The sequence below is a fragment of the Pectinophora gossypiella genome, chromosome 9 (assembly GCF_024362695.1).
Source record: "Pectinophora gossypiella chromosome 9, ilPecGoss1.1, whole genome shotgun sequence".
NCBI lineage: Eukaryota > Metazoa > Arthropoda > Insecta > Lepidoptera > Gelechiidae > Pectinophora > Pectinophora gossypiella.
The window spans coordinates 7068317-7089966 of record NC_065412.1 but is presented as its reverse complement, the minus strand read 5'-3'; the positions used below and the strand labels follow the sequence as shown (position 1 = coordinate 7089966).

General features: G+C 35.4%; 1 protein-coding gene across 1 annotated transcript in view; it reads left to right on the top strand.

Annotated features, from left to right (window-relative positions):
* Positions 1 to 13940, top strand: part of LOC126369522 (RYamide receptor-like) — a 69349-nt gene extending 55409 nt beyond the window's left edge. Inside the window, exons 3-7 of the mRNA XM_050014001.1 lie at positions 2610 to 2808; positions 5934 to 6002; positions 8279 to 8437; positions 11750 to 11834; positions 13691 to 13940. Coding sequence (XP_049869958.1) covers positions 2610 to 2808; positions 5934 to 6002; positions 8279 to 8437; positions 11750 to 11834; positions 13691 to 13872 — 694 coding nt within the window. The 3' untranslated portion in view covers positions 13873 to 13940. The remainder of the gene's footprint in view (positions 1 to 2609; positions 2809 to 5933; positions 6003 to 8278; positions 8438 to 11749; positions 11835 to 13690) is intronic.
* The last annotated feature ends 7710 nt before the right edge of the window (positions 13941 to 21650 follow it).

Below are 21650 nucleotides of genomic sequence, written 5' to 3'. Positions count from 1 at the left end.
CTTAATAATAAAACATAACGTAACTTCCAGTCTCCACCCTCTGTAAATTGTGAAGTCATGACGCGTGATGAAAAGGCATACTGCGATCGCAATAAAGATCACTTAGGTAGCCTTATGCAAAGTCATGACGTTATACCGCCCTATACGAAAGAATGACGACAAGCATATGTATTTAGCTCTTAGAAATTTTGCCACTTTTGCTGCGATAATAACAGTGCGTAATCTGACAGTGACAAGTTAACGAGGTTTATTACGTTACGTAATAATAACGTCTTTATGTCCTGAGAAATAGATACCTTAAGGAAGAAGCAAAGGCTGAACAAAAGTGACTACAAGTTGTAATAGTAGGTGATTAGCCCAAATCTTAACCTTATACCCCGCATAACTCACTTCAAAGTTCGATAAGTGGATTTAGACCCATAGACTCTTCGCTAGCCTTAGGGACGTTTAAAATTAATATTTTATAATTTATAAATTAATATTCTTTAAAAAATAAATAAATGTATTTAAGCGTTGCTGTTTTAGCCGTCTAACTTATTGTGATAGGATGACAGATAGAAGAATAGACCGCCGTTTAGTCTAAAAAAACTACGCGTTAATTTGTGTACAATTTTTTGCTAAAGTGCAGTAAAGGACCATGTCGCATTAACGTATTTGACATTAAATGAGACATTGAATTCAATTTGTAAAAGGTTATGGTACAGTTATGTAAGCATCATCATGTTCTTTATTATAGTGACAGAATAAATAAGGTCGGATTACCTACATCTATTTGCACTCCTACTGTTTGCGTGTCAGTCATTTCTACAACTTAAGGGTTGTTTAACGACTTATAAAGTTAATTACGTAGTTTACTAGTTACTAGTGTAATAAAACATATTGATGTCAGATCTTGTGACTTATGGGTACTTATTATGTATTCTGTCTTTGGTACTTGCAAAACCCAGTTTATGTATTAACAAACTGGGTTTTACAGACGACATTGCAAGTACCAAAGACAGAATAGGTATACCTAATGGATTTTTGTAATGACGGACTTTTCACGCTACGTTCCTTAAAAACGATATAGATGGCGCTGTACTGATTTTCCCTCGCTTAATTTTCTGATTTCATAGACAACAGACATATGCATCTTTTATCTTTGTTTTTGGGTATAAATGGTGATGCTTTTATTACACCCAGGCACAATTACATCTTATTATTCTGACCACTGAGCTCGGTGGCGCAACGGTAATCGCGCTCGGTCTGCGATTGTTGAAGTTAAGCAACTTTCGCAAAGGCCGGTCATAAGATGGGTGACCACAAAAAGAAAGTTTTCATCTCGAGCTCCTCCGTGCTTCGGAAGGCACGTTAAGCCGTTGGTCCCGGTTGCATTAGCAGTCGTCAATAACCACCAATCCGTACTGGGCCCGCGTGGTGGCTTAAGGCCCGATCTCCCTATCCATCCATAGGGAAGGCCCGTGCCCCTGCAGTGGGGACGTTAATGGGCTGGTGATGATGATTCTGACCACAAATAAAGAAACAATATAGATTCGCTATCACTCACAATCACGCGAACACCTCGTGTTTGCTCGAAGGACCAAAAAGATGTACAGTATCTTGCTAGACGTGTATAATCTTTTGATGATAAGATGATAATCTTGATAAACTGATGTGGAGCCAAAATGAGAACAATCTTGATAGCGTAAAAAGTGCGTTTTATTGATCACTTTCTTGTTAAAGTTAATTACACTAATACGCGAGTACACACTACCTTGATGAGTCGTGAACTAATTATATAATTGCGTAAAAGGTAAAATAGCTGACGCGGGACATGTGCGGTTGCAAACCGTACAGGTAGCAACATAATCTAAAAATATAAAAGGAGAAACTAACTGACTGACATATCAACGCACAGCCTAAACGGCTAAACGTAGGCACTTGAAATTTGGAAGGGACGTAGCTTAGACACCGTAGAGGTGCACTAAGAAAGGAATTCCCGAAATTCCTGCGGGAACGGGAATTAGCGGGAAAATCTTTTGTATGAAAAAATGTAAACCGCGTGATAAGATACACGCCACGCGGACAAAGTCGCGGGCAAAAGCTAGTACTATATAATTTGACCCAAACAGCAAGCCATAATTATTTTTATATATGCGTCTACTATTACATTGTATTTTGGAATAATTATGTACTTACCCGAGTAATGATAAAATAGGTAATTATCACGTTTAGGCTGTACATCGCCATCTATATTGTTTCTGGTGAACGTAGCCTGGAAAGTTCCTGATTGATTATAATTAAATAACTAAATAACAATACAGATGGACGGACGAAACGGCAGTGGACGGAAGATCTACTTAATGTTAAATGAAATAGGTTTCATTTGTAATGTATTTGTTTGGGTACGTGTTTACTGAACACTACAATCGAATTGGAAATATGCAGTGAATAGGTACGATTTTGCTGTGAAATCACTTATGAACAAAAACATTGCGGTCACTCGGTTGACACGGCACCGGTTGTTTGTTAAACAGGATGCCTACGAGATCACTACCAATCCCCAACTACTGAAATCGATCTACAAATAAGCATTAAAATGCACCAATTGACTATATTAATGTTTACAGAGATGTGTGCCTCGAGCAATGGGAGAGGGCTGGGCAAAGCGAACAGTACACTTGCGCTTTACTTGCGCTCCAGTTTGCGCTGCCATTATGCGCCTTAATATGCACGTATGCGCGCATAGCGCACGCAGTGTGGGGCGGTCGACCGCCGGGCGAGGCGCAGACTGCACGAGACTCGCGCCTCCAACGATCGAAGAGAAAAGTAAGTATGCTACACTGCTTCTTTCTAAGCTTCATGCTCATTGAGGTAATATTTGGTGAAACGTTCCACTGCTGGACACAGGCCTCCCCTCAATCAACCGGAGAGTATGGTCAAAGTCGACCACGCTGCTCCAGTGCGGGTTACACGAACACGATAGTTACAAAAAATCCCGCCCTTGGAACGCTTCCGGTATCGCTTCGGCGTGTATTGATATTTATATACGTACATATACATATATATATATATGTCGTAACAGAGGGGGTCGTCGTAACATCATCATCAGAATGGAGGGTGGGCGTTAGAAGAGTGGGCGTTAGAAGACAATAATGGCCGTCATCAGTATCACAATCATTTTATTTACTTCCACATAGTTTTTGTATCACGATTAAATAAAGTCACAGCATAAGGTACACACTCACGGCAACGTCATGGTATTCGTAACGGTTACACAGTCTCTCGTTATCTAGCGCGCATAAGGACGTTAGCGCGAAGGGGCCCTCCACCACCCATGGTTCCTATATTCGGACCGAATCCTCGGGACATGTGAACGTACTTGCTAGGTACTCTTTTCCGATCACACTTTCTTGACGTCCCTACAAGTTATAGGTGAGCGACTATAGCACTCCACGTTCCGATCGTAATTATTCGACACGTCCGCTCAAGACGATGGTTCGCGGTAGACTGCCCGACTAGAACGGCAGTGCACGTCCGCTCGACACGACGACTCTGTGGTGACTCCCTCGACTTCACCCAGGTCTGGTCGTACGCCACCTGACGTCGGAGCGATGCAACTTCATGACGGAAGTGATGTAACTTCATTTTATTTTCCGATTTGATCAATTTCTCTTCTTAATTCATAACTAACTCCGACATATATATATATATATATATATATATATATATATATATATATATAATATATATATACACATGAGATTTTCAAAATTGCAAACTTTAAACTCATTATAAAAACTGCGAGTATTTTTTTTCTAAAATTCAACGATTTCTGTGAGGCAGCAACTTTTAAGGGCTCGTAAGAACTTGTGATAATGCACGAGCGTTTATTAAAAAAGTTTTCTGAGATTAACAAAAAAAAATATCCTTATAAATCATTGAATATTCAAGACGGCTTTTTACAAAAAGTCGACGGCCTCACATGACCGTATTTTTAATTAAAAACAGTCTTATACTTAGTTAATTCTAAGCAATATTTTTTATATTGAAAATGTGTCAATTTAAATATTACTCATATACCAATGAAGTGATTTAGGAAAGGAAGATTCTTGAACTTAACTCAGTTTCGAGTAATAGATAAGTTAGGTCCATTGTCGACTATTGTAATACGAACTTCACCGCCTATATACCTGCGTATTATATTGTATTGTAACAATCTGTCTAATAATAATGAAAAATAAAAACCTTTTGAATTCGGTTAGGTAATTATTTTATCGATACAAACAAAATTAGAATAAGTAGAAGCTATGCATCACGTAAGTACCTACCTAGGATCTAACTCAATGTTATGTATAATAATGCTAAGTTACAAAGTCACTATATGAAAGGCGACAATCGCCTCCATAATAATAGTCATAAGCCCCATATTACGAGGGACAGAAAAGGGCCTCATACCTATGAGGCCTGGTGAGCTATTGTGATAAATTTGGTTGGCTTTTCGTGCATTTATTATGTGCTTATGTGAAGTAGTTACTTATATACGTAAATTTATATTGACTTCTGTCATCTGATTCACGGACTCGGACTTTCAAACGGCAATCACTACTTGCTCGGACAAATATGGAATGTTAGGGACTCACACCTGGTGGTCCTTTTCATCGTTGTAAGAATTAAGCTTTTAGTCTACATAAGAATAATTTTGAATTACAGCAATAATAACAATATCACATACATTTACGTAAGTACGTACATTAACCAAATTGGAGATGTCCTTGGAAAAGGTTCAGTACGATTTACTCTGAATCAGCGTGCGTGTTTGAAACGATTGATGAATGCGGAGGAAGCAAGAGAAATGTGTCAGGATCGAAGCAAGTGGAATTCCATAGTCTCTGCTTACCCCGGTGGGAAATAAGAATTCCATCTGTATTGTTATGAGTATATGTATGTAATAACAATATTAGAGAAAGATTGTGACCCCTGAGTTTTACACCCGTTGACCCCTTATAAAGCAGCAATACACGGCATCATTTCACCGCCCAGAGACGTTCGTGTGTACTTGTTCATGTGCAATCGTGTGAACACTACGAATGCATCTCGCGCGATTCCGGGGATCTGATGAAAAACTCTGACATTTTATTGTCGAACTAACAAATACAAACTGGAAGTTAGGCGTAAGGAAGCTTTGGAAATTATCACAAAGGAAACGCAACAACAACTAACGAATTCCCACTAGACCAAAAAGTTCCTGTGTATGCCACGAGATGTCGCTACGCTGAGGGAACATTTTTATATTCCCAAATAAATATATTCGGTCTCTCAATCGAAAAGCACATCTCCTCTGCTTAGCTGACAGTTTCTTTCTCTACTGGACTAGAAGTAGTTAAGAAAAATGCATTTTTAAATCAAACACACAACTGCTTGTCATCCCGGGCATTTATAAAAGCCAATTAATGCACTAAGGGATCATGTTATCCTCTCCGACGTATATTCGAAAGAGTAGGATGCTTCACTCGTTAGTTGCAACTAAATATTATGACATGACATGACATAGCGTCACGCCTGTCTCCCTCCGGAGGGGTAGGCAGAGGTGGAGGTGTACCCACTCCTCGCCAAACTATATCTATATTAATTGCGATTATGTACCGTTACAAGACGCATGTGTGCGACCTTCTGCGAAAATAATTTTCATGAATGAAAATTAGTTAAATAATATCAAGTAGATACTTGACTTTGTTGGTTATAGAAAGACGTGGCACTATTGATTTATTTTTATTTGGGTATCTTTTCAATGTTGAACTTCCAGCTAAGTAGGTGCACAAAAAAGTACCTAATAGGAAATAAAAAATAAGCCAACTTAAAAATCAGTCTACTAGTATTTTTTTATTTCTTAATTTGTCTAAGATTTGGAATAAAAGTTATGCGTTTTAATGTGTGTTTTCCTTTTGTTTCAGATGATAAAAATGATGGTGACAGTTGTTGTGGTGTTCACAGTCTGCTGGTTACCTCTAAATGTGTTCATTGCAAGTACTCATTACCACCTCCATTTATTTTTCATTCACTAAAGCGGGGCAAAAGCACAAAGGGCATTTTTTACATAAAACTAATGCTATTTTACCACAATACCATAGAATAAGGAATAATACTACATACCAATAAGTACACATAATTTGGGGATTTTCAAGGCAAGCTGAATAGACACTATTTCAGTTTGCGCGCTAGACGACATCGTTGCTTAATACCAGGCTAGATCGTAGTCAAATGCACTCAAATCTGTTAAAAAAAAAAACAAAATGAGTAATTCGTTTTAAGCGAGCCAGCGAGCGAGCGAGAACAATTTAAAAAAATCTTTACAGAATAACTAAATAATATTCTTTGTTACTTTGACGCGAAGCACTATTGTATTTTATAATGTAGTCTTCTGCTTCATAGTTTGTGCATTTAAAATTGATATTGTATTTTAAGTGAAATTCTTCAAGGAAGATAGAAATATCCTGTCAAGTTTTCTATATCAGATAGATACCTATGTGGGATATTAATGTAACATAACATAAGTTCACGACTATAACCCAATTGACAATATCAGACGTACATGCATCGCAAAATGAACTAAGTACGCACGCCTCACCGAACTTTCTGTTAGACCAACGTACTAGATGGTCAGCCGTATATACCGTGTATAATAGTCGAGCCAACTGTGAAAGTGAAAGCCTTTTTTTGTTCTTAGTGATGTCTTGGAAAATGTTTATTAAGTACTGTATTTTAGAATGTTTTTATACAAATTAAAGCACATAATGGTGCTAATTCCTGTAAATACCATCTAATTTTATTTTAAGTTATATCTGTCCTTTTCTTATCCGCCGAAAAGGAAAGGGACGGGTAATCGACAAGCATAAAATTTATGGAACACACGTCAATTTTAAGCACAAATCTAAACCAACCGTCTAAAAATTTTACGTCAGTCAATAACTCGACACATTAATTTACTCATTCTTCCTAAAATTAAGAGCTGTGAATCATCCGTCCCTTTCCTTTTCGACGGATACGAAAATGACGGATATAACCTAAAATAAAATTAGGCGGTGTCTGCAGGAATCGGGGCCAAAAACGGGTTCTTACCGCGTTTAAATGGGGATACTTGCAACAGTGTCGAAATATTGGGAGTCTCATATCCCCATTTAAACGCGGTAAGAACCCGTTATTATGTGCTTTAATTATGATAATAACCGCGTAAACTTAAAACAATGTTCTTATTCATTCAACAAAATCAATAAATTTTACCTTTTCACACAGCATAAACTACATATATATAGTAGCATCATCATCTCTTTACCGTCATCCCGTTTTTCACAGTGTCCGCTTACATAACCTGAAGAGTTGACAGGTTCGATTTTTTACAGAAGATACAGCCTGTTTGACCTTCCAACCCACGAAGGGAAAACCAGCCCATATAGATTAGGTCACAAACTTCCGAAATGTATTTCTCGGGAATGTGGGTTTCCTTACAATGTTTCCCTTCACCACTGAGCACATGATTATCATGTACGATCCAAATTCGAAAATAAACTACTGTACCGATTCTAACAAATTACATATTATCGTTAGATTTATGCGACGAAGAACGCCTCCGACATCTAGTTATAATTGTGAAAAATTGTGCAGTTTTTTGTAAAAGCACTTTTTAATTTTGTGCTGTTAGCTGTAATGGTCCTAGCGCTAGTTTGAATAAAACTTTCCAAGCAATATATAGCAAGTAATTTCTGTAAAGCTAAGTCTACGCTCAACCGTCAGCCATTTTGAACCTCTTTTCTTTAAGCAAAAAGAGATTAAATATCAATTTTGCTTATGTGGTTTGCTTCTTCACGTTTACCTACATTTTGCGTTAAAGTGGATTGCATAAAGAGTTAATATTGCTCTTAGTACATCTGTATCGTATTTCATGGATTTTCTTTATAAGTACTATTATTCCAGGATATCTCGTAGGTACCTATCATAAAAAGCAACTTCTGATTTTTGTAAATAATATCTAGTCTAGGTTGCCTGGAAGAAATCGCTGCATGGGCAATAAGGCCGCCTGTTGTGCCTTTCTGTATTTGTTGTCCTTATTTCTGTATCTGGTGTCCATTGTGCTCAATAAAGTATGTTATCTATCTATCTAGTCTTACGATAGATGTACCTCTATCCCAATTAGGATTTAGTTATGAACTTATGTATGTATGTGAATGTCTAGTTGTGAGAAGGCTGTGTGTTCAGGTTTTTTTATTTTAAAAAGATGAATGGATATATGATGATGATGCAGGTACTTTGGACTGTCCATGAAGAAGACGAGAGTTGGGGCACGTGGCCTGGCATGCCATACGTGTGGTTCGCGAGCCACTGGCTGGCCATGTCGCACTCCTGCTACAACCCCATCATCTACTGCTACATGAACACCAGATACCGCCGCGGATTCAAACAGGTAACAACATAATTTGTATAAATTTCCTTTTCAAACAATACCTAACTAAACACTTTCGAGGACTACGGGTCATTGATCTGTCATTCATAATTTCTTCTAACGTGTGGCTTGTGCGGTGAATGACTAATTGACCCTGGTGACAAGGTTATTATAGAGCCGACAAAGGCCCCTGACATTGCTCATGTTCTTTCATAAAAATATAGTTTGATAATTGGAATCGCGACTTCACTTTCAAATTTTTCAATCATTACAGGTATTTTCAATCTTTGAAAGTGTAATTACTTATTAAAATTGTGTTCATTTCATAAATACTTAAAAATTACCAGATAAAGTTTAAAATAACATTTACGTTGAAACATAATGTATTTATGGAATATTGGTAAGCAAAATTAAATTCACAGAAATAATACAACACAGTCAATGATCTATATAAACACTTGCTCGTGTAGTGAACCTCCCAGCTGGGAATTAAAATTGAACCTTTTGTACAAGAAAACGTACTATCAATTGAACTAATCGCTTGTTCGGAAGCCAATCCTGTCTAGCTTTAGAGCTTAGAATAAACAGTACCTACTACGTACTTAGAGTCTAAGATGAATGTCATAAAAGGTTGTGAGCTGAGATATTGAAATGGTAAAACCTATTTCATATTTAAAAATGAAACATAGAGCTCTTACTTCAAATACACTGGCCTGCAAAACTAGGTACTCACTACACTTTTTTTCTTAAAGTTAGAAAAACATTTTAATGTAAAAAGGATTTGTAATTTTTTTTTTTGGACAGATGCCAAGAGGAAAACCACTGCCCTATTTTTCCCTAAAACAGTAGCATGAAGAATGCTATACTGACAAGAGCATTGTCCTTAGATTAATGATGAGAAAATTTTATCAGGTTCTTTTCCAACTTATATATAAAATTAAACTCTTTTTCGAGTCCTGTTATTTATTTCTAAAGTTTATCTTATGTACTTACTTAAAAAGTTAAACTTTAAAAATTATAATTCGAAGAATGTAATACTTAGTTTTGCAATGTGGGTTAAAATGGCAATATTGCTTTCTTAGATGAATTGCTTCGATGTGGCCAATTTAATCCTATGGTTTAGTTTTGCAAGCAAGATGATGATTGCGAAAGGTATAGCTTGTGGTTGAGCCTATATTTCAGTTTTCAGTCTGTACAATCCATAATAATCCAACCTAGCTTATGAGATTGCACTGCTCTGCGTAATATGTAGCTGGTCCGGAAACAAATGTGCTCAAAAATATTACTTCATTTACAACGTCTAAAGATTGGACCCGAACCAATCCTGCCGATACCTTTCAGTCAGTTACGCTCGTGGGTACGGGACCATACCCAGCAACTACACAACGACAGATGGGCACAGCTGCCCACATGCAGACAGTCGAAGGATATCATGCCTATGATGACCTCCGAATAGTAGTGGGCAGTATAACGGGTCACTGCCCACTCAACAAGCACCTATTTAACTTAGGGATAACGGACAGCCCATTGGCAGAGGCTGTCTGGACGCAGAAGAAACTGCCCCCCATGTAATCCTGGAATGCACGGGACTGTCAGCACAACGGGTAAAAATCCTCAAAGGAATGGGGTCGCTCCGCGAAGCCTGTGAAAACCCCAGGAGGCTTCTGAGCTTCTGGAAGGAGATAGGTTGGCTTACGTAGTCAACAATTAGACGCATAATGGGCCATCTTAGAGTCTAAATGCGGAAAACAGAGCCCACTAACATAACATAACAACGTCTAAAGATCTTCCCTGTTCAAAGCATTCTCATCAAGCTGTTTGTAAATAACAAAATGTCTACGTTGCCAGCACTTTGTTGTTGTAGTACCAATTGTTGTAGCCAGATGTTGCTTTTTGAGATACATTTGTGGTTGTAATTCCCTCCTTTGAAGATGATTCCAGCCCGTTTACAGCGTACTTATGTTTGCCGCACACAAAGTAAAGTTAGAGAAGATTCCAGGCTTTGGAGGGCATGTTAAGACGTAGTTTCCGGCTATTATCCATAATAAATTATCTCCACCAACCTGCAGTAGAGCAGCATCGTGGAGTATGCTCCGTACTCTGAGGAGTTCTGTTCAGGCTGCTTATATTATGCGATATAAATAAATGAACATAAAATTAGGTTTTATATAAGGTATGAAATTTTATAAATAAGTTTGAAAAATCGTAAAAAAACTGGCTCTAAATGCTTTATTGATAGCTTTATTAATAGCTCACCAAATACTAGTATGAGATTACTTAAGCATACGTAAGCATAAAATAAACATGAGCGTGAGTAGGTACTTCGTTCATCTTGCGTTGCATGTACCCCTAATTGCGCCAATTGGGATACAGTCGAAAGCTTATGTTATGTGTTATATTTTTATTTGTATATTTTTCATTTCCCTTGGTCATTAAATACGTAAGCAGTTAACCAACCTGTCTGCAAACATTAGAGAACCCTAAACACTCCCCATTTGCCCGGTCAAGTAGTAAATAGTGAATGTCAACAGAGGCATAGGTATCTTAAATTTATGTCAAAAGATCTAACCGTGATCTTCCAGTTGAGTTTCAAAAGATGCTTGGAAAGATAAATTGAAATTATTTTTGTATGTTCTCTTTGTGTGCAATAAATTATGCAAGGTGTTAGTGACATCATATCGAAAACTTTGCGGGACAATTCAGACCATGATTCTCAGTTGATATCTAGCGAAATTTTCCGTCGCAAAAGTATAGAACTGAAAATAATTAATACTCGTATAGCTACCTGTACTTACTTGTACGGGGCGTAACTGGTGTAAGTGACATCGTAACGAATACTGAGGGGGATGATTCAGACCACGATTCGGAAAATTTATATTTTGTATTTTCTTTAATTATTTTCAGTTCTATACTTTTGCAACTGAAAATTCAGCTGAGGGAGATAATTCAACTCATTATTCTGAGTTAATATCAAGTAGTATTTTCCATTGCAAAAGTATATAATTGAAAATAATTAAAAAAAAATCAAGAAAAATACATAAATTTTGTGACGAAAAATTCCGCTTGATATTAACTCAGAATCATGAGCTGATTTTATTATCCTCCTCAGTATTCGGCACTAACACCCTGTATTTTATTTGATACAAAATATGAAATACTCTTAGTTTTCTACCTTACCCGCAGCTTACATGAAAAACATAGGAACGAAATTGCAATTTACAGCGTTAATTGAAGTTCTGCAAATCGGAAAATTGTGCTACGGTACTTAGCGGAATTACTATCATATTGATATCAGATAAGAATTATATACCTACCTATTTGTATTTTTTTCAGGCTCTTTGCTGTTTATTAAGGATTCGCATGGACGCCCGTTCTTATCGTCGTTCTACTAGCATGTGTGAAGGACTACCTATGTCAGGTGAGCTGATTCTCAATATTTAATAATGTAACTTAAATAATACAAACATAGCTTAATTTTCGTTAACGTTTCTGTTGTACGAGGAGTAAGGAAAAACCTAATTATATTTTCCAGGAAATATATGTTTCATAAGCCAGCTCCTTTTATTTTTTTTTTATTTTTACCAGAAATCAATTAATATTACTGAATAGGCGGAAACTGTCGAGGAGTTTTCTTTTGAACTATATTCTTGTGGAGTTGACGTTTTGTAGGAAGTAATCAGTCATTCCTTCAAGTTTTCTCTTTTGTAGTCTCGTCATAGTGTGCACTGTGCAACTTTCCCTCATACGTTTAATGAATTATCCCTCATATTGTGATATGCAATAAGTGCAAATTGTAGGGTTGTTGACATTTCTATGACAACGTATTACGGCCATGAAAGGAACGCTTTTCTCAATCTTTAGTGTCCCAACAAAAAAAATATATTTAACTAGGTCCATTATTTGAAGTCTACGCGTTCTTTTTCGGTAGCAAATTTTTGTCCGGCCAAGTAGTTAATGCCATCTGCGACAAATCTACAACAAGTCAGGTCAAAAAGGTACCTAATTATCTAATTATAATGAAATTAATATGAACGAGTGTTTAAGTTTTTGACAGCCAAACAAAACTGAATCCAATTAGCAAACAAATTTTATTGCTTGGTTAATACCGTGTACCTATAATTTAATTGACTACTTGACACTTGTAACAATAAAATATGAAATATATCGGATATGGTAGTTTATCATTTAATGATAATCATCCAATCAATTTTTTTATTAAGATAATTTTCACATATTTTAGTTGTATAAGAATGAGATTTTTTTCTGTGTATTAAATGACCCGAAACACGGGCGGCATGACTGAGCTTCGTGTGAAGTCACATGTCACAAAATAAACAGAAACTCTGTATCTGGGTTCAAGTTATACTGTCTGACAGTTTCTTTGTTTATTGAAATGTGAAGTCACTGTGAAATATGTACAAAGCTTTTTCGAGAAAATAAAATATTTTAAGAGGTATAAAATAAGCGTTTGTAATTTTTGAAATACTAATTCCTGTCAAATTCTAATGTGAGTAGTTAAGCCACATAGACGCAATTATTATTTTTCCAAGTTGTATTGATGTTGGAAGGCATTTGATGAAGGTAGATATTTCCCTATTCGTAAGATGTACGGTCACGAGCATTAATAATATGTATACACTTTGGTACCATGTCACATTAACTTTTTTGACAAATTGAACTGTAAGTCTCACTAAATGTCAAATATATTAGTGCGACAGAGTCCTAAAGTGGGTACATTATATTGCTCATGACTGTAGGTATCTATATTAACATACTGTCTATTTTAAGATACAGGCAACGATTGCAACGAAATACAAATTAATATTAACGAAGTCCTCAAAGTAAAAATGTATTTATTAATTGAAATAAATTACTGAAGTCAGTGTTTTAAACACTGTATAATTTTCTCGAATTTTACTATTAGACAACTTTCTGTCTCCGTGTTGTTATTCGTCAGGTGATGCCTGACAATCACCTGACGATGACGTTCGAAACCGATCGAAACGATTATTTAACACTGACTTGAGTGAAAATGCCATTCCATTATGAAATAGCATTCAATTAATTATTTTTTTAAAGTTTATTACTAAAATTATTTTATTTTTATACTTACACTACTTTTAACTTTATAACTTGTCAAAAAAGAAGCTGCGTGTAGGATTAATATAATATTATTTTTATCTTCACTTTATCATTGTAAACAAATTGTCATATTTTTATTGAATATTAATATTTACATTACACTAATTATACACTTATTTAATTATCGCACAGAAATGATCGGTCTGAATGGCATCGGCCGCCGGGGGACCAACAGTAGCTGCGTGAGTCGACTGCACCGTGTACCTACGTGCACGTCGTCTACGTGTGCGTCCGTGCGCCGCACGCACATCGCACGTGCGCACACGCCGACGCCGCCTGTGCGCGCGCTGTCCGTGCGCACACACTTCAACTGAATCTGACTAATCATTGTCATATTTTTGCTGTTCATTATTGTGTAAAAGAAGATTAAGTATTACACCTATTGGAGACGTAAATAAGCTTTTCCGACTTCTTCCACTACAGAAAGCTTGCAGATGTTTATTCTGTTCTATTTTAAGCCACACAACATTGCAGTTCATGCTTTGTATTTTGTAATTTATCCGGAAAAGTAAGGTTCGAAGTTACTGTTTTAACATTATTTGACTGACTGACTCTGACACAATACAGTTGAAACTGTCTATATTTTCCTCTAAAATATATCGAAATGTTTGTGGTAGGTAGAGACTTGACATATTAATATAATACGCCGTCGCTTCGTAAAACACGCCTATTTCTCACCGGGTTTAGCAGACACTATGGATATCCACATTCATCAATCGCTTCGTAAAAATAAACAATAATTTATGTGTCCCTATTTAACCAACTTATTCGAGCTGCTTATACGTTCCTTGTGGGTCATCTTGTCTTTGGGCTAAATCAATCAACTGATCGACAAAATGCACAGGTATTTAGCAATAACTGTCAGATAAATAACGGACAGATATGTAAGTACCTCTTGAGTTTAGGATTACGGCATCGCTTTTGAAAAAATAGGTTATTACGCGAAACGAAGTCAAAAAAAAATAAGTAGAATCGTTTATTTCTTAATTACATTCGTTAAACAACTCTTATTGAAGATCTTTCTTTACCTATCGATCGGAATTGAAAAATAAATTGCACCTTGTACCGCAAGAGATTCAATTGCAATTTAAATTCAAGCTGAACATGACAAGCATAGCATAGAAATAGTGTGAACCGACATCACGTGTATCCACCATCAATAACTCATCTATGTTTACATGGATATCAATCGCTAAACTATGTAAAGTGTATTTTGCATATTGAATTTATGTACCTCTATATTCCCTTACATAATATTTCGCAGGAACCACGCTTAGGTAAGCGATCGCTCTCGTCTGACGCTGATTAATTACTTCGATTCATGTACGAGCCACCTGCCCTGCGACCTAACGTCAATATGCTCATCTTCAAGGTTATGTTTTTAATAATAATAATAAAGTTTTTAGTAAAACCTTCGACACACATATACATTTACAACATTAAAATACACACATTAATATTTAGTTGGAAAACATAAAGGTACAATATGGGTGCCACAGCTCACCAAAAACGGCCCGGTTTTAGTGAAAATTTACCCAAACGGCAACACTGATTATTAACGTGTTTTCCACTGAAGTTTACTAGAACAATTAAAGCAGTAGCATTAAATCAGTTTCACTATCCATCTGGAAATAAGTACATTATGCTTCCTTCTGTAACGCGTCTTTTCTTACTCTGATTAACTGAACGTTATACATATAAATCTTTATAGGTTCAAAAACAAAAGTCTATATGCAACCCCATTCCCTGACCTGCAGCGAATTTTACAACGTCATATAAATGCGAATCTAAATACAAAACAAAAAGGGACGAGGCAAAGATAAAAAGAAGGCAATGTTATCTTGAAACTTTTTAAAGCCAGAATTTGTAAAAATAAACGCTGATGTAAAAGAAGTGAAGAGCAGAGGCGTATCGGGAGACATTTATAAGTAAATGACGGTAGTTTTACGTGTTATAAAAGAAAATTCCCGAAACAATATCTGCCTATCTAAAATGTCTACTTTCAAATAGGCACTTTAAACTCAATTCTTGTGATAGCTTAGTGTAATAATAATAACAATTTAAAAAAAAAACTGGTTGGAGCTGAGCAAAGCGAAAGATCGTTAGTAATAAAGACCTACTAGTATAATATTATAATATTTCTACAGGGTATTAGTTACACCGCAACGAAAACTTTGAAGGATGATCCAGATCATGATTCTGCTCTTGATATCAAGTGGTATTTTCTGTCGCAGAAGTATGGAACAGAAAATAATTAAAAGCCACTAAAATTATTATGAATTTTCAGACAGGAAATTTCACTTGATATCAACTCAGAATCATAGTCTGAACCATCCCCCACAGTATTCGTTACGGTGTCACTAACACCCATACGTACTTGTATGGCTACATGTGCGTACTAATAATGTAAGTGACATCGTAAGAAATACTGAGGGGGATGATTCAGCTCACTATTTTGAGTTAATATCAAGTGAAATTTTAATAGAATTGTAAAGAATTAAAAAAAACATTAATTTTGCGACGGAAAATTCCACTTGATAAGTATTAACTCAGAATCATGGTCTGAATCGCCCCTCAAAGTTTTCGTTACGATGTCACTAACTATACTTACATAAAACGAAAAATCCCAAAAAAATAAGTAAACATCGTTCATCTTTATTTATTTAATTATTTATTGCTCTCATGTACATATACAGTTTACAGTTGTTACATAATATATAATCATTGGTCAGAGTACATGAACCCGGTTAGGGCATTGCAACATTATACGTCAGTTTACAAATTATTATTATTGATTTTAATTATATAAGCATTAGGTCAAGATTCAAATTACATACATTAAGACATTAGTACATTACATTATTAGATCAAAATTAGATTAGGTCGTTACTATGTCTAATATTGTCTTTAGGTCCCATATGAGGGTGTCATGCCTTTAGGTAAAACCCTCCTTAAAAATAAAGAGAAAAAAAAATTGTCATTAGGTCGTGAAATCGATTGGTCAAAACTTTAAAGAAAGATATTATTTAAGATTATCACCAAGAAAATCACCTATCGAATAATAGCATTTGGTCAAAAGCAATGCTTTGAGTTCGTTATAGAAAGATTTGTCGTCTGTTTTTATTGTACATATTTGCGGCTTTGTAATGTGGCGCACTTTTAAGCATTTGCATTTTTTTTTTATTATTGGCAATTCCACGTACTTGCTGCGCCTTGCGCTTTTACAGAATACAAAGGAGATCATCGGATTTCGGCCCAGAAGTCAAAGTGCCGGCCAAAAAATAATTTTGCTATATTCCGTTAGATCTTATCCATCTGAGCATTTATTACTATGGCACCAAAGCTGTAGGGTCAATATCTTCGGTTTTATTCGAATTAAAAAACTGTATTTTTCATACATTTTTGGTCAAAATGTAAAGTGCCGGCCAAGTAATAATAATGGTATATATCCTTAGAACTTATCCGCCTGAGCATTTATTACTATGGCACCAAAGCTGTAGGGTCAATATTTTCGGTTTTATTCGAATTAAAAAAAAAACATGAATTTTCATACATTTTTGGTGAAAATGTGAAATGCCGGCCAAGAAACAATATTGGTATATTCGGATATAACTTATCCGTTTGACCATTTATTATTAGGGCACCAAACGTCTATGACCATTATTTTGACTTTTATTGGACTTTACGTTATAGTTTCTGTGTGAAAAGTGCCGGTCAGCAAAAAACACATGTCCAAGGTATCGAGAAGATACCTGTACGCATTATTCACTATGACAAAAACCTGTATGACCATTAGTTTGGCTTTTGTAGGATTTAAAAAAAAACTTGATTTTTGATTCATTTTGTAAAAAAATAAAATATAACAGGCGCGTTATTTAAAGGATCGTCAGAATATTAATAACTATGGCATTAAACGTTTATGACCACTATTTTGAACTTAATTCGATTTTTCAAAAATCTGGTGTTTTCATAGATACCTACACTTTGGCGAAAAAAGTTTTATCTGGTGATAATGGAACTATCTTTCTAAAGGCGTAATATAGTCGTCTTTTTGACACATTTTTATAAATTAAAAATAGGTTTGCGTTTGACCACTACCTCACCTGATGGTGATACACGCTTTAGAAGCTACTTTTTTAAAGAAAAGTGTGTATACAAGGAAAATACAGTGGGGTGATAGAGGTACTTTGTTATCGGCCGAGTAGCACCAGGACATTGTGATCGGCATACATGCAAAGTACAACTGCCCGACTCCTGTCTTCCCTAGCAGCTACTTCAGACGTCATGCCAAAATACGAATTTCGTCACTAGATGGCAAGCTTATCTTTGGAGGGTGGTAACTATCTACGGTCAAGGTGAATCAATACCATAATTCAACCTAAACTTAGGCCGTAACGTTGAGTCGAATGCAAAAACTACAGCCAACGTCATATCTATAATCAGATAGAATTCACCTAACAACACACAAAACAAAAACACAAAGTATTTTCCCATTTGAACCAAAACGGAAAGAGAGACGAATAAAAGTAAAAATAATGGTCAAAAATGTTTTCCGCTAGATTATTAAATGTTCTAAAGGTCCTTTGTAATCCGTCGTACCGCAATTTTTACCCAAAGCATTTTATTTTTAAACAAAATAAATATGAAATTAAGATTTTTAAAATAAACTAAAAGCCAAACTAATGATCGTACACGTTTGGTGCTATAGAAAAAAATGTTAAAAGGCTCGATACTCTCTACATGGTATTTTTGCTGGTGGGCACTTTTCACATTTGAACTAAAACGTAAATTCCAATAAAAGTCAAAATAATGGTCATAGATGTTTGGTGTCATATTAAAAAATATTGGGAACAACTATTAGACAGATTCGACGTATTTTTTTAGATGTCCGGCATTTTAACATGTTAACCAAAACGGAAAGTCCAATAAACGTCAAAATAATGGTCATAGAAGTTTGGCCCCATACTAATAAATATTCTAACGGTCCTTTGTAATACGCCTGTATACCTCTTTTTCCCAACGGACATAATATTTTTTTATACAAAATGTATGAAAAATCGAGATTTTTAAAATCCAATTAAAGCCAAACTAATGGTCATACAAGTTTGGTGACATAGTAAAAAATGTTCAGAGCAATCTACTCGAAAGGTTCGACACATTTTTTTTCTCTGGCCGGCACTTTCAAATTTGGGCCGGCCAAAGTATGGAGAGCCGATGATCTCCTTTATTTTTATTTTTCCTTACATAAAGCGCGGCCTCAAATATGAAAATTGAAGGTAATGATAATATTTCCTGTTTAATAAAGAAAGGACGGCAGCTATCTCTGGGTCTTATATTTCCTAAGATACGGATGCATTTTTTTTTAGAACAAAAATATCGTGAGCGTCAGTACTATCTCCCCACAACAATATCCCGTATCGAAACCAAGCGTATGCATATGCATAATACGCGGCTATTGATGCTTTGTAGTGTGTGTTACGTTTGAGGATGGCGAGTGCATAGATGAATTGTGATAGTTTAGACTTAATTTTATTAATGTGATTTTTCCACGTGAGATGGGTGTCAATTGTAATTCCCAACAAAGTGAATTCACTTTCTTCCTTTATATTTAAAGTTTTTGAAACCGTGTTCAAGTCTAATTTAGCTTTTTGATGTGGTCTAAATTGCATAATATGCGTCTTATTTTTATTAATTTCTAAATTGTGGGATAACAGCCAATCCTTCACCAATATGAAGCTTTGTATAATATTATTTATGCTATCAGTATCATTTGTACATTTGAATAGCAATGAAACGTCATCCGCAAATAACACACATGGAGAGTTAAGAATGTTAGGCAGTTCATTAATGTAAATGAGAAATAGGACACATCCGATCACACTTCCCTGCGGTATGGACCAGTTTGTACATTCGATACCAGATTTGATTGTTTTTATTTCGCCTGTTTGCTTATTGGAGTATTCTATTTCAACGAATTGTTGTCTGTCACTAAGGTACGACCCAAGCCATCCGTACGCCTTTCCACGTATACCTATATTGTATAGTTTAGTTAAGAGCATACTATGTGATACTTTATCGTAGGCCTTAGTTATATCCAGTAACAGACTCACAGCGTAGCATTTATCTCCTATATAGTCAAGCGTTTGTTGAATGTAGGCGATGACGGCGTCTATTGTCGAACGATTTTTACGAAAACCGAATTGATTTTTGGTTAATAGATTATATTTCTCAAGAAAATTGTACACCCTATTGGTCATTGCCTTTTCGAAAATTTTTGAGAAAACAGGTAAAAGTGCGATAGGCCTATAGTGAAAGATGTTATCACGTTGTCCACCTTTCTTCAAGATAGGTTTCACTTTGGCGACTTTAAGTTTCTCTGGGAAAATTTCTTCATCAAAAGATTGGTTTATGAGAATGGCTAAGGGATACGACAACTCATCAGAGCACGCTCTTATAAGTGTATTAGGTATTTCATCGGCTCCACAGCTATATTTATTCGGTATCGCATGGATCATTTTTCGTACTTCTTGTTCAGTGACCGGTTTTATGTAGAGCGAGTTTTCACTACGTGTTACCGGTGCGGAGGGGCGACAGCATAATTGTCGCTGCTCTACTGATTCTCTACCTATCGAAGCGAAGTACCTATTGAGGAAGTTTGCTACATCGAGAGGCTGACTAATGATCTCGTTTTGCGTATTACTAACATGAGACGCTTTATAATGCGCGCATTTTCAACTGAATCTTGACAAGATTCCAAGAGAACAACGGAAATCGAAATATACAAACAAGAATTGTTTATACATTCTTGTGACGTAAGCGGATACATTCGCAATTAGTTTAGTACTATTCTACATGTAAGTACCTACAATGTAATGTAGAAAATGGGTATTGTTATCATTCTAATTTCAAAAACATTGCTAAGGCACTTAAAAATATCATAGCTTTCTTTATCCTTAGTACACTAGATTTAAAAGAACAACGAGGAAGTCAAAAATATTTACACTTATACAATAGGGTAGTTTCCAACTAGTCAAATCAATTACTTTTTACTAAACGTCAAAACGCGAAATTACTTTGGAATTTGTATGAAAGAGCAACCTGTGACGTCATAGAAAAACGTGACTCACTTATTATTGTGTCGCACTTATTACATTTTTATTAATTAAAATTCGCAAATAAGTTAAATAGAAAAAAGAAAATGTTTTTAGTCACCTTTAGATCTGTCTTTATTTAGTAATCAGAATTTCATAATTTATCTTTGACCTAGGAAACTATCCAAATCTGGACTTACCATAAAAACAATTATCAACAAATCTATCCTTGATTATGCTGAATAAATGATTTTGAATTTTAACAAATACTTAAATATGTTGGCTATATGCTACTTATAAACAACTAATATGCTATATAATAAATATACTAATAATTCATTTAATTAATGAACAATACAATATACTTATAAACAATTTGCACAATAAATTTACACGACACTGTGCTATTTACTGCACTCGTCAAAAAGTCCGCCCCTGACTAATCCGGGCGCAAAGGTGCCCATTACACTAGCCGCATTTCCAAATCAAATTGATCAATAAAAATATAATAACATCTGAAAAAATTGCAAAAAATAAAATCATAGACACCTAACGGAAATATCATATTGTTATAATAAATTCCCATCTCACTATTACCAAGTCAAGACAGTACAAAATTGTTTCAATTTCTATAACTGCTAACATATTTCAGTAGAGTTCATTCACGTTACAATATTTTAGCAAAAAAAAGTAGGGTGACAAATCATGCATAACGTACACTACACCTGAAAAAACGTTCCAGAAAAATGGGAATGTCATTTGTGTCTTTAAATAATTTTCCAGACGAAATGATATTATCCTATTAAAATAACCTAAATAAATAGCCTATTTTCATAATTAGAAGCAATTCTATCATCAAAGGCTTCATTTAAAAACTGCCTTTGTTATCAGGCCGTCGACTTCATGTCATAGAATGTCATTACCATCTACTTACCCTTATTTCTATTTGAAACCTGCGAAGTGGAATTTAGCGAGAAAAAATAAAATAGACAATATTCGGT